Source organism: Suricata suricatta, chromosome 17 (assembly GCF_006229205.1).
Source record: "Suricata suricatta isolate VVHF042 chromosome 17, meerkat_22Aug2017_6uvM2_HiC, whole genome shotgun sequence".
Classification (NCBI taxonomy): Eukaryota; Metazoa; Chordata; class Mammalia; order Carnivora; family Herpestidae; genus Suricata; species Suricata suricatta.
This window is the reverse complement of record NC_043716.1, coordinates 25,993,482-26,005,334: the sequence shown is the minus strand read 5'-3', so window position 1 is coordinate 26,005,334 and position 11,853 is coordinate 25,993,482. Positions and strand designations below refer to the sequence as shown.

Genomic DNA, 11,853 nt, shown 5'->3' with positions numbered 1-11,853 from the left:
GAGTCCAGTCTCAACAACCCTGGCCTAATTATTTACATAAGCTCAGCAAGAATAAGGATTGTTCACAAGGACTTTATAAGGCTTGCTTTGCTGGGTCCTTTTATAAGGAATCTCCAGGTTGAACTTTTAGTAGCCACTCTGGTCCAGAAGCCAAGCCAAGCCAGTACTTTCCATCAGACAGGCCTGCAATACCTGTTAAATTGGGCCAATTCCTCTTCCCGAGGCTCCCAACAAATGCTGAAGTTCCTGCCCCCGCCAGGAAGTGACCTTCTTTACCCACCTGGGGAGGCTGCTGGAGCTTTGTGAGCAGGTATCCAGCCAACATTTCCATGAGGCTTTATGGCTCCACGTTCCATAAAGTCAATCTTAGTTCCTTAAAGCTGTCAGGTCATATCTGAGCCTATGAATGACTCTCAAACAGGACATTCCAGTCAAAGCCTTGGTAAAACAACCAGTATTTCCAATGGTGTCCTACTATAAAATGAACAGATTCTAATTGAACTTATGCAAACAATTGTAATGGCCATGAAAGAAAGAATACTCACTGAGAGTTTTTGAATTTCAGACAGTTTAAGTAGAGAGAAAAGATAAATGCTCTAGACAAACAAATATTTTATAACATCTTAATCTGGATAAGCAAACATTAAAGGACCAGCAATGTTTCCGACAAGAGTTCTGGAAGTTTCCACCCATTTTAGTATTTATCTTAAAAGATGTTAAATACTGCATTTGTCCCAAAACTCCTCTTTACAACTTCCCTTGAAGAAGAAACACATTCTGTGACTGAATCTAAAGATCTGACAAGAGTTCATTATGATGCACTTTGACAAAGAAATTTAGTGACACTTAACATTTTTATTACTAAAGGTGTTAAGTAATGATCTTATACCAAAACATAAAAACTTTAGGGACTGCACATATATTTGAGCAGTTGCAGCATTTACCCATACAACATAACCTATACAACAGTGCTTTTTAAGTAACTTGGCATCCTGAATGAAAGGGCCTAATTGGTCAAAAAGACTTCTCTACCATTTGAATACTGGAAAATTTGTTAAAACCTTAGGAAATTACAAAGCACATCCTAAATAGAATCACAAATTGTTACAAATCTGAAAACTATATTTATTTAATCAAAGTGGCAATAAAAGATCTCATTTGCCTTTGGGATCCTTTAGCAAACCCTAATTTTTTTTAACCAGACGCACAGCAAACAGGTAATTACACTTCACTTTCGTCCTGGTGAGGACTCACACTTTGCCTCCCTCCCTCGGAGGACTTAGACCAACAGTTGCACAGCAAACAGATGCACAGAGAGGTATACACAAGAGTCTTCAACAGAAACGAAACCCTGCTGCTGCCACCAGCAGGATTTCTAACAGACGGGGACCCAATCTTTTCCTGTTCTCTGGGGTCCCTGCAAGCGCCACGGGACTGGAACCCTCTCTCAAACCTTACACAAATGCGAGTGAGTGCCCTACCTACACCTGTATCTCCAACAGATGCCACACTTGCCACTCGTATCTCCGCGAATGCGAACAGGGAAGGACGCTTGCCCATGGAATTACAGACAGTTTGTTTCCCTCCCGAGAAGGACTTACACAAACAAAGCACACAGAGAAACATACCACACCATAAACAGATCCATAGAAAGACCTAATGGAGTCTCACTGCTGCCACCAGCGAAACCCCCTGCAGGTGAACCAGCTCTCCGGCCTCCCGGTGGGGTCCTAGACCCCACTCACCTACTTCAGACGGGTGAGCCGGCTCTCCGGCCTCCCGGTGGGATCCTAAATCCCACTCACTCAACCTAATGGGGTCTCGCTGCTGCCACCAGCAAGACCCCTTGCAGGCGAACCGGCTCTCCAGCCTCCCGGTGGGGTCCTAGACCCCACTCACCTAATTCAGAGTGGGTCCGAGACGTCTCTTGGCACCCACGGCCCCGAGCTTTAACACAGCGCGTCCGCCTGGCTCCTTTGGGACCCCACGGAGGTCGTTTCGGCCACCTCCTGCCTAGGCCCCGCGCACAAGGGCCGGCACATACAAAGAAACAAACAGACAAACAAGAAAGACTTAGACACATACTGACAAGAAATGAGTGCACTCACCAGCCGGCGATTAGGCCCAACGTGTCGGGGTCCCAGGAGCTTTGGGGGGGAGGATTCCCAGCCAATGCACTATATGTAATACCCAAGATTTCTTTATCGTCCCCCCAAACCAGAAACCATCAGGGAGACCGAGACACACATGCAAAGGCAAAGGGCTTTATTACAGGTTTAGGCTCGCCGGCGCCTAAACTCGGGCTCACAGACTTTACCGGCGTGGTGGATCCATGCTGAGAGCCCAGTTACATATTTTTTAACTGGCAGTAAGGTTACTGAATGTTTCATATCTTCATTTCTTTATCTTTTCTGTTAGACTCAGTGTGTTTAATCTCTAGTAATAGACACTGTCACCAACAGAAGTGGTGTTGCAAAAACAGAGATTAGGGGATAGGGAAACTTAATATCATCAATTAATGGTATAGGGCTCCAAGATAGATCCTATCCCATTTGTCAAGGACCAACCATTTTTAAATGTGGTGTGTTTAGAGATGGAAATTGATAATTCAGGGAGTACTTTTAACAAGTGTCCAGATACAGTCTTGGAAATTTTGAGGATGTGAAATAATCTTCCTTATTTGGGCAGTTGTAAAGTAACATAATATTCTTTGTGTCTTTCAGAATTCAGATATTCCTATCCTCTTCAGTCTGCAACGTGTTCTGCTTATTCTCGGCCTGTTCTTCACTGGTCTCTTGCCCTTTGTGCCCATCCGAGAACAGTTTTTTGAAATTCCAATGCCTTCTATCATATTGAAGTAAGTAGTTACTCTGTTTTCATCAATTATCATTCTAGGGGGACTAAGGTCAAGGCTCATTAATATCAATATCAGTGATAAATAATAGGTTGCTGTAACTGGGTAGCTGGCTGTCTCAGTTGGCAGAGCATGTGACTCTTGTTTTTTAATGTTTTATTCATTTTTGAGAGTGAGAGTGAGCATGGGTGGGGCAGGGCAGAGAGAGAAGGGGACAGAGGATCTGAAACACATTCTGCGCTGACAGTAATGAGCCGAATTCCAGGCTCGAACTCACAAACCACAAGATCACAACCTGAACTAAAGTTGTATATTCAACCACCTGAGCCACCCAGGTGCCCTGAGCATGTGACTCATGATATTGGTATTGTAAGTCTGAGTTCCACATTGGGTGTGGAGATTACTTTAAAAAATAAAATCTAAGAAAAAAAAAGTAGATTGCTCTAGTTATTTACATGTTTGATGAACTGACCTATATTAATAATGCCTTTTGATATAATTAAGACATATTTTTCTAAAATGAACAATTTAGGATTACAAATATTTAATCTGGACCTTTTTCAGGTATCAATGACTTTATGTGCCTGTGTACTCAGAAGTCAGATACAAAGAACTGAGCTTAATTGTTGAAGCTTTTATACTAACACGTAATAGCAATTGCCCTCCAGCTTCCCTAATGTATTTGTACTTCATTCACAATAGGAAGTGGAAATTCCACTGAACTCCAAGTTCACTACTAGTATTAATACAATGAGGAAGAAAACCAACTACTACCACCGTAACAACAGCCAAAAAATTCTAGAAGATAGGAGAGAGAAAAGGATAGTATTCATTTATAATGGAGACTTCTATATTTATGTAATCTCTCTCCTGGGTACAAAACTTTGCTTTTCACACACTTATTTACTACAAAGATAAAACTATATAAAACACTTAACACTGCCTGGCAGATAATAAGCACTTAATAAGTGATAGCTTTTATTGGTAAATTGTCTTTATTATTGCTATCAGAGAAAGATAGCTTCATCTCATAATTCTGCACCATTAGAAAGTCATTTCTAGCTGTAAACTGATAATAATCAGAGTCATGACGAAGGAATTTGGAACTCCCCAGGAGATCATTTAAATGTGATGTCGCCTGGGGTACCTGGCTGGCTCTCAATCTCAAGGTTGTGAGTTTGAGCCCCACATTGAGCCTAGAGATTATTTAGGAAGAAAAAAATTAAATGTGATCTCACCTGCATGGAAACTTTTTTCATACCCAAACAGAACTTTAAAAAATTAAGCTGAACGTTAGTGCAGCAATGATTGGGAAATATTGGTAAGAAAAACAGTTTGGTTGGTACCTTTGTATTTAACATCTATGTTTCATGCTTGTTTCGCAGTTTGAGTTTTTTCAATGAGCATGTTTGTTTTATCTATTCCAAATTATATCTATTGGCAGTTTTTGTAGCTGTTTATCAAACAAAACAGAAATCACTTCTTTCCTACAAAGAAACCATTATCATTTGCTGGATTAAAATGGTTCCTAACCATTTATTCCTAAAGTACTTAGGTTTTTCTGGCCTGGCATGAACTGTTGTGCTCTCTGGATTATGTGCACAGGCTTCTTTTTGATGTAGGTATTACTGAAGTACACACATATGAACAAACTTCATAGAATTAATCTTTTCTCTAAAAAGTAATTGTGGAATAAGGCAAGGATAATATTGTGTATGTGTGTTTGTGTGTGTGTTAATTTTTTTTTTTATGGATCACAGTGGGTGCTTCCTTTGACCACATAATAATTTGTTTAATGAGCTAATTAATGTTCAAGATACTAAATCCCCGAAATTCCTGAAACTGCAATCAGTACTTTCCACCAAGGCTAGAGTTAGAGGAAAGAGGATTTCATTTGGAGAGCTTCTAATAAAAACTGAAATCAGAGAGAAAGAAAAAAGTGAATTTAAGTGTGGAGACTGAGAAATATTCTAAGAGTATAGAAATATTCTAAGAGTATAGACAGGAGGAGTTAAAAAGGAAACAAGAAGTAAAGATCTGGGGAGAATGAAAATCACTGTGTGCATTTAAACTTAGAAGCTGAGAAATCTTCATAGTAGAGAGAGGCTAACCAGAGATTTGCCATGGGCACAATGCCAAGTTAATGACACAGGTAGTTGTGCTGTTCTTGGCATTGAGGAAATTGAAGAAGGAACTCAGTGTAGGTCTAAAGGTCAAGTATGCTCTTTCAGTAGAAAAGATAATTAAAAAACAAACAGGGCCTACGTTCAATATTCACAATCCAAACAACATGATTCATCACGTTAATAAAAGAAAGGATAAGAATCATGATCATTTCAATAGATGGAAAAAAGGATTCAACAGAGTACAACATCCATTCAAAATAAAAGCCTTCAACAAAGTAGGTTTAGAGGGGACTACCTCAACATAATGAAGGCCATATATGAAAAACCCATAGCTAATATCATCCTAAATAAGGAAAAACTGAGAGTTTTCCTCTATGGTCAAGAATAAGACAAGCATGTACACTTTCCCCACATTTATTCAACATAGTACTGGAAGTTCTAGCCACAGGAATCAGACAACAAAAGGAAATAAAAGCATCTGAACTGGTAAGGAAGAAGTAAAACGTTCACTATTTACAAATCACATGATACTCTATATAGAAAACCTGAAAGAGTCCACCAAAAAATTGCTAGAACTGATAAATGAATTCAGCCAAGTTACAGGATACAAAATCAATGTACAGAAATCTGTTACATTTCTTTTTTTCTATTTTTTAAAATGTTTTATTTATTGTTGAGAGAGAGAGAGAGAGACAGTGTGAGCAGGGGAGGGTCAGAGAGAGAGGGAGACACAGAATCCGAAGACAGTCTCCAGGCTAGCTGTCAGCACAGAGCCCAACACAGGGCTCAAACCCACAAACCACGAGATTATGACCAGAACTGAAGCTGGATGCTCAACCGACTGAGCCACCTGGGCACCCCAATCTGTTGCATTTCTATACACCAATAATGAAGCAACAGAAAGAGAAGTTAAGGAATTAATCCCATTTATAATTGTACCAAAACCAGTAAGATACCCAGAAGTAAATCTAACCAAAGAGATGAAAGACCTGTATTCTGAAAACTATAAAACACTGGTGAAAGAAATTGAAGAAGACACAAAGCTAAAACACAGAGTTAAAACGAAAAATCCTGAAATTTCTGTGGAACCACAAAAGACACTGAATAGCCAAAGCAACCTTGAAAAAGAAAAACAAAGCTGGAGGCATCGCAAGTCTGGACTTAAAAGTTATATTACAAAGCTGTAGTCATCAAAACAGTATAGTACTGGCACGAAAAGACAGGTCAATGGAACAGAATAGAAAATCCAGGAATTAACCTACATTTATATGGTCAGTTAATGTTTGACAAAGCAGGAAAGAATATCCAATGGGAAAAAAGATGTCTCTTCAACAAATGGTGCTGGGAAAAGTGGATAGCAACATGCAAAAGAATGAAACTGGACCAGTTTCTTACACCACACACAAAAAATAAATTCAAAAAAGATTATAGACCTAAATGTGAGACCTGAAACCATAAAAATTCTAGATTACAACACAGGCAGTAACTTTTTTGACATAGGTCATAGCAATTTCTTTCTAGATATGTCTTCTGAGGCAAAAAAAAACAAGAACTATGAAGACTTCATCAAAATGAAAGTTTCTGCAGCAAAGGAAGCAATCAGCAAAACTAAAAGGCAGCCTACAGAATGGGAGAAGATATTTGCAAATGGCATATCTGATAAAGGTTAGTATCCAAAATCTATAAAGAACTTATAAAACTCAACATTCCAAAAATGAATAATCCAATTTAAAAGATAGGCAAAAGATATGAATAGACGTTTTTCATAAGAGACATACAGCCAGCCAACAAACACATAAAAAGATGATCAACATCACTAATCATCAGGGAAATGCAGATCAAGGGTTGCCTGGGTGGCTCAGTCGGTTAAGCATCTGACTTCAGCTCAGGTCATGATCTCACAGTTTATAGGTTCAAACCCCGCGTTGGGTTCTGTGCTGACAGCTCAGAGCCTGGAACCTGTTTCAGATTCTGTGTCTCCCTCTCTCTCCCTGCCCCTCCCCCACCCATGCTCTGTCTCTCTCTGTCTCAAATAAACTATTTAAAAAATTAAAAAAAGAAATGCAAATCAAAACTACAATGAGATATCACTTCACACCCTTCAGAATGGCTAAAATAAAATCTCAAGAAACAACAGGGGTTGGTGAGGATGTGGAGAAAGGGGCTAACCCTAATGCACTATTCGTGGGAATGCAAACTGGTGAAGCCACTGTGGAAAACATTATGGAGATTCCTCAAAAAATTAAAAATTAAAAATTCCCTACAATGCAGCAATCATACTACTAGGTATTTACCCAAAGAATACAAAAATACTAATTCAAAAGGATACATGCATCCTAATGTTTATAGCAGCATTACCTACAATAGCCGAATAATGGAAAAAAGCCCAAATGTCCACACACTGATGAATGGATAAAGAAGGTGATATATTAGTAGTATGCTAAGTGAAGAAAATCCATCATAGAAAGACAGATACCATATGATTTCACTTATATGTGGAATTTAAGAAACAAAACAAACGGGCACCTGGGTGGCTCAATTGGTTAAGTGACTGACTCTTGATTTTGGCTGAGGTTGTGATCTCATCGTTTGTGAGTTCAAGCCCCACATCCAGCTCTGCACTGACAGTGGGGAGCCTGCTTGGGTTTCTCTCTCTCCCTCTCTCTTTGCCCTTCCCCCACTCACGCTCGTGCGTGTGCTCTCTCAAAAATAAATAAATATTTAAACATTTGGAAAAAAAAAGAAACAAAACAAACAAAGGGAAAAAAGGAGAGGCAAACCAAGAAACAGATTCTTAACAATAGAGAACAAATTGATGGTTACCAGAAAGAGGCAGGGGGTATGGGTTAAATAGGTGATGGGAATTAAAGAGCACTTGTGATGAGCACTGGGTGATATGTGGAATTGCTGAATCACTGTACGGTACACCTGAAAAACTAATGTTACACCGTATGTTAAGTAACTGGAAACTAAATTTAAAAAAAAACCAAAAAAACAAAACAGTGCCCAAGTCTTTAAATATTGAAAGGGGAAGGAAAAAACATGCTTTCAGGGTCTTTTTAGTCTCATTTTTACCCCCTATGTATTTTAATTTGTAGTAAAGCTTGATTGTATGTTTACATCTACTATATACTGTATGTGCTTGCTTTGGCAGCACATATACTAAATCTACTGTATGCTTAGTTATAGCAGACAAAGTGAGAGAGGCTTCTCCAAAAAGAGAAAAGACATGAGTCCCAGGCATCCAGGATCTGGAAAGATAATTTTTATTATTTTTTTACCTTTCAGTAGTGATAGCAAAAGGAAAAATAGCTCAGTCAGTAGAAACAGTGACCCAGATGGGATTTATTTTAAATTTACTTTTGTTTTTTTTTTATAAATTTTTTTTGAGCAAATACTAAGTGCAAGGCACTGTTTTTGTTTTTGGAATCTATTTTATCACACTGATGCCTTCATGTGTTTCTAATGTATGTTTCAAATTTTATTTTGCTTCAGGCTAAAAGAACCACACACTATGTCCAGAAGTCAAAAGTTTCTCATCTGGCTTTCTGATATGTAAGCTTTTTTGTTTCTTGATATGCAAGTTATTGCTTTAGCTGTATCTGTTAAGTCCTGTGTTTATAATGTAGAGCAATATTTCTGCATATGATTTGTAACAAGATAAATATTGAGCACCTACTCCATAGGTGGATGTATATGAATCATTTAGAACTACTTTAACTACTAGTCACAAAACTGTAAGAGGAATCTTGAGAAACAATCTCATCCAGCTTCAGGAGAAAACGGAGTGCCCTCCTACCCAAAGGTAAATGAGTAGCCGTGGGTGATCTAGATACTTGGTAGCAGAGCTGGTATATAGAACCATTCCCTTCCACCTGTTTGCTGTTTTCAGTAGCCTGCAGTCAAAGAAATAGTTGGTGAAAGAAGTGGGTATAGCAATATAGCATATGTATATTGACTCGTGGCACATTTCTCCAGAAAAATCTGCACCAAGATTTAATAGCAGAAAGGAAGCTCCAGCTGTAGGGTGGGCATCTACTTCAAAGAAAATATTCTAATTTCTAAGACATGTTGAGTTTAATTTTAGATAAATACCACCATGTTGCTGTTATGTTTAGTTTCTGTATTTAATCATTCTAATAGACATAAACAGAATAGAAATAACATATATAACTTTCCCATATAGTTTACATTCCCATCATGCTCAAGTGATTTGTATCCTAAAAGTTCACTTTTAAGTAAATTATTTAGAACTCTGAAAATGAGGTTTTCCTATATATAGTGTAATTAACGAATATTAGGTTTCTTAGATTGCACATGAAAGACCAATTCATCATGTAAATAAATTATGCTTCTATAGAACTTGGCCCAAGTTCACTACCTTATTTTATCTTGGAAAGTTAGAAACAGACTTCTCAGCTCTTTCTGATCCTTATTATGGTGTCAACAGGGAAAGTAAAGAAGCCTCCCCTCTCCTGAGTGGCTTCAGTAAGAATGGGTCTCCTGAGGCTCTTGTTACAGGAGGCACAGAGAGGAGGTTCTGGCTGTGCTCCAGCACGCAGCCAGCAGTGAAAGGAGATGCAGCAGTTAGGACATAAATGTATCCACAGTAGTTATTGCTTGAGGCCATTGCTTTATAGCATTGGGATTAAATTTAAGTAGAATTTATAATGCTACATGTTAGACTAATTTAGGTCTAAGGACTGATTATCGTCCTTTGTTAGAGCTAAGAAATAACTAAATCTGGTTGGCTTTTCTTTTCTAGTCTGCTAATGAGAAAAGCCTTGTTTGACCACCTCACTGCCAGGGGCATTCAGGTAAGTTTCTGGAATGATGCATTTTGGAAACAGTATGGCTCACCAGTGTAACACAAGTGTAAAGGGCAGGAACTTTTAAGGGACTTAATTTGGGCCCAGCGCTGCTGCTGCTGCTGCTGCTTTACTGGATCACATATGAAAACCATAAGCTCTGCCTTATGTTTGACAAGAAAGCATTGGCATTTCAGTCACTGGCGTCCCCGTATGTATATGGGTGAGATTAGCTGAAGCCAGAGGGTGGGACAGTGTATATTTAATGGGTAAAGTAAAAGTTTTTTTGAAGGGTTCAATAATTTCTTAAAACTACAGGTTTAGAAGGTTGTTTCCAGGTCTGCTGAGATTGTAGTGTATAAATGCAATTATAAAAATAATTTTCTATTTTAACATTTCTTCTCCTACTTCTCATGCTTCTAATTTTCAGGTGTATATTTGGGTATTAAATGAAGAACAAGAATACAAACGAGCTTTTGATTTGGGAGCAACTGGGGTGATGACAGACTATCCAACAAAGCTTAAGGATTTTTTACATAATTTTTCAACATAGAAAAGGAGGTACTCGGAAGCATTCAAAGGAAACATGAAGAGACCTAAGGGTAGCGGGGGAAAGGTTGCCATCATTTCCCTAAGCCATTTCCAGAATGGTAAAGGTTTAATCAGTTAAGTTTTTATTACCTCATTTTTAAGCTTGTCTGAGAATGTAGAAACTATATATTGTATATTTATTTTAAACAATATTGCATATTTTACATTTGTAAATTGTTTAGAAAGATAACTGGTTGTGACTTGTAACTAGAAGATTATTGATCAAGAGTTCTGTATATGATGCAGTGTTCTACTATTACAAGTAATTCCAAAATCAAAGACTATGGGATAAATTTGACATCAGCCTTCCCTGGAATAAGATCAAAATTACTGAAGGCCACTACAGCTACTCTGAGTTGTCTCATTATTTCCAGGTACATCTTGATTAAAGAGGAAAGAAAATACAGTAGGAGGAGAGCTTAGGAATCAGTGATACCGTTATCTGACAAGCTGTAGATTGTTAACAGAAGGCAAACTCAGAGAAAGAACTGAAACTTCATTACTTGATCAGAAATAAAAACTGTAGACAATTAAATTTCTTGGTTGCTGTTGTTAATGGAATCTTGGAATCTTCTTCAGTGTAGCAGTGCTACCATGTCCTTTCTTTTTGGTAACATTTAAAATGGGAATTATTAAATGTAAATTAAGACCCAACAGTCACATATTTGTGTTTCCTCTAAAGAAATGTAAATTTTCCGTTTTTGGCAATGACAAACCGTTTGATCCTTACATCTAGATTTTAAATAACATCTCGAATCTTAATAATCCTATAAAACTGATGAAAATACACATCATTGTTTTAACACTTAAGGTATAAACCACCTGTTCCTGACCTTTAAGGATTAGGTCTTCTGAATACTAAGTGGAAACAATTTCTCAAAGCATTAGGCATCACTTTCTCAGCTTTTCTGATATGACTTCATGTAAATCTGTTTCTAATCTTTTTGACTAATTTTCATGATCTCTTTGGGAGGTAAATATAATATGGAATAATAAGGGTTTTTTACCTAGATTACATCTCTCACTTGGAGTTTGCCCACTAGCAGCTATGAAGGATGATTATACTCCCATCTATCTCTGGATGACATAACTAACATTTTGCTTTTTGTTTAAACTGGAATAAAATTTTACAAGAACAAAGTAAGGGTTCTTCATTGCTTTTTTGCAGTTGTAATTCCAAATATGCTTATAGAATTTATAGGTTCTGGGGGGACAGAATTTAACGAAGTGATAAATTGATAATATGAGTAAACACACCTGATATTTCTCTCTAGAGTAAGGAAAACAAAAGAAAATATGGAAATACTCTATGGTAAAAAGTTGCTTCTTGGCATTTGAACAATAACTTGGGCAGGTAATCCAATAAATAAGTCATTTTTACTTTTGCTTATGATAATTTATGGTTATAGTCGGTAGGTATCATTTTGATTATTTAGATATCATTCTTTTTTTCTGAATTTTGCTTTGTTATGAT

At 37.6% G+C, this 11,853-nt stretch overlaps 1 protein-coding gene across 1 annotated transcript in view; it reads left to right on the top strand.

The window, feature by feature from the left end:
- Window positions 1-11,519, top strand: part of GDPD1 (glycerophosphodiester phosphodiesterase domain containing 1) — a 52,936-nt gene extending 41,417 nt beyond the window's left edge. Inside the window, exons 7-10 of the mRNA XM_029927824.1 lie at window positions 2,724-2,857; window positions 8,476-8,535; window positions 9,746-9,797; window positions 10,219-11,519. Coding sequence (XP_029783684.1) covers window positions 2,724-2,857; window positions 8,476-8,535; window positions 9,746-9,797; window positions 10,219-10,341 — 369 coding nt within the window. The 3' untranslated portion in view covers window positions 10,342-11,519. The remainder of the gene's footprint in view (window positions 1-2,723; window positions 2,858-8,475; window positions 8,536-9,745; window positions 9,798-10,218) is intronic.
- The last annotated feature ends 334 nt before the right edge of the window (window positions 11,520-11,853 follow it).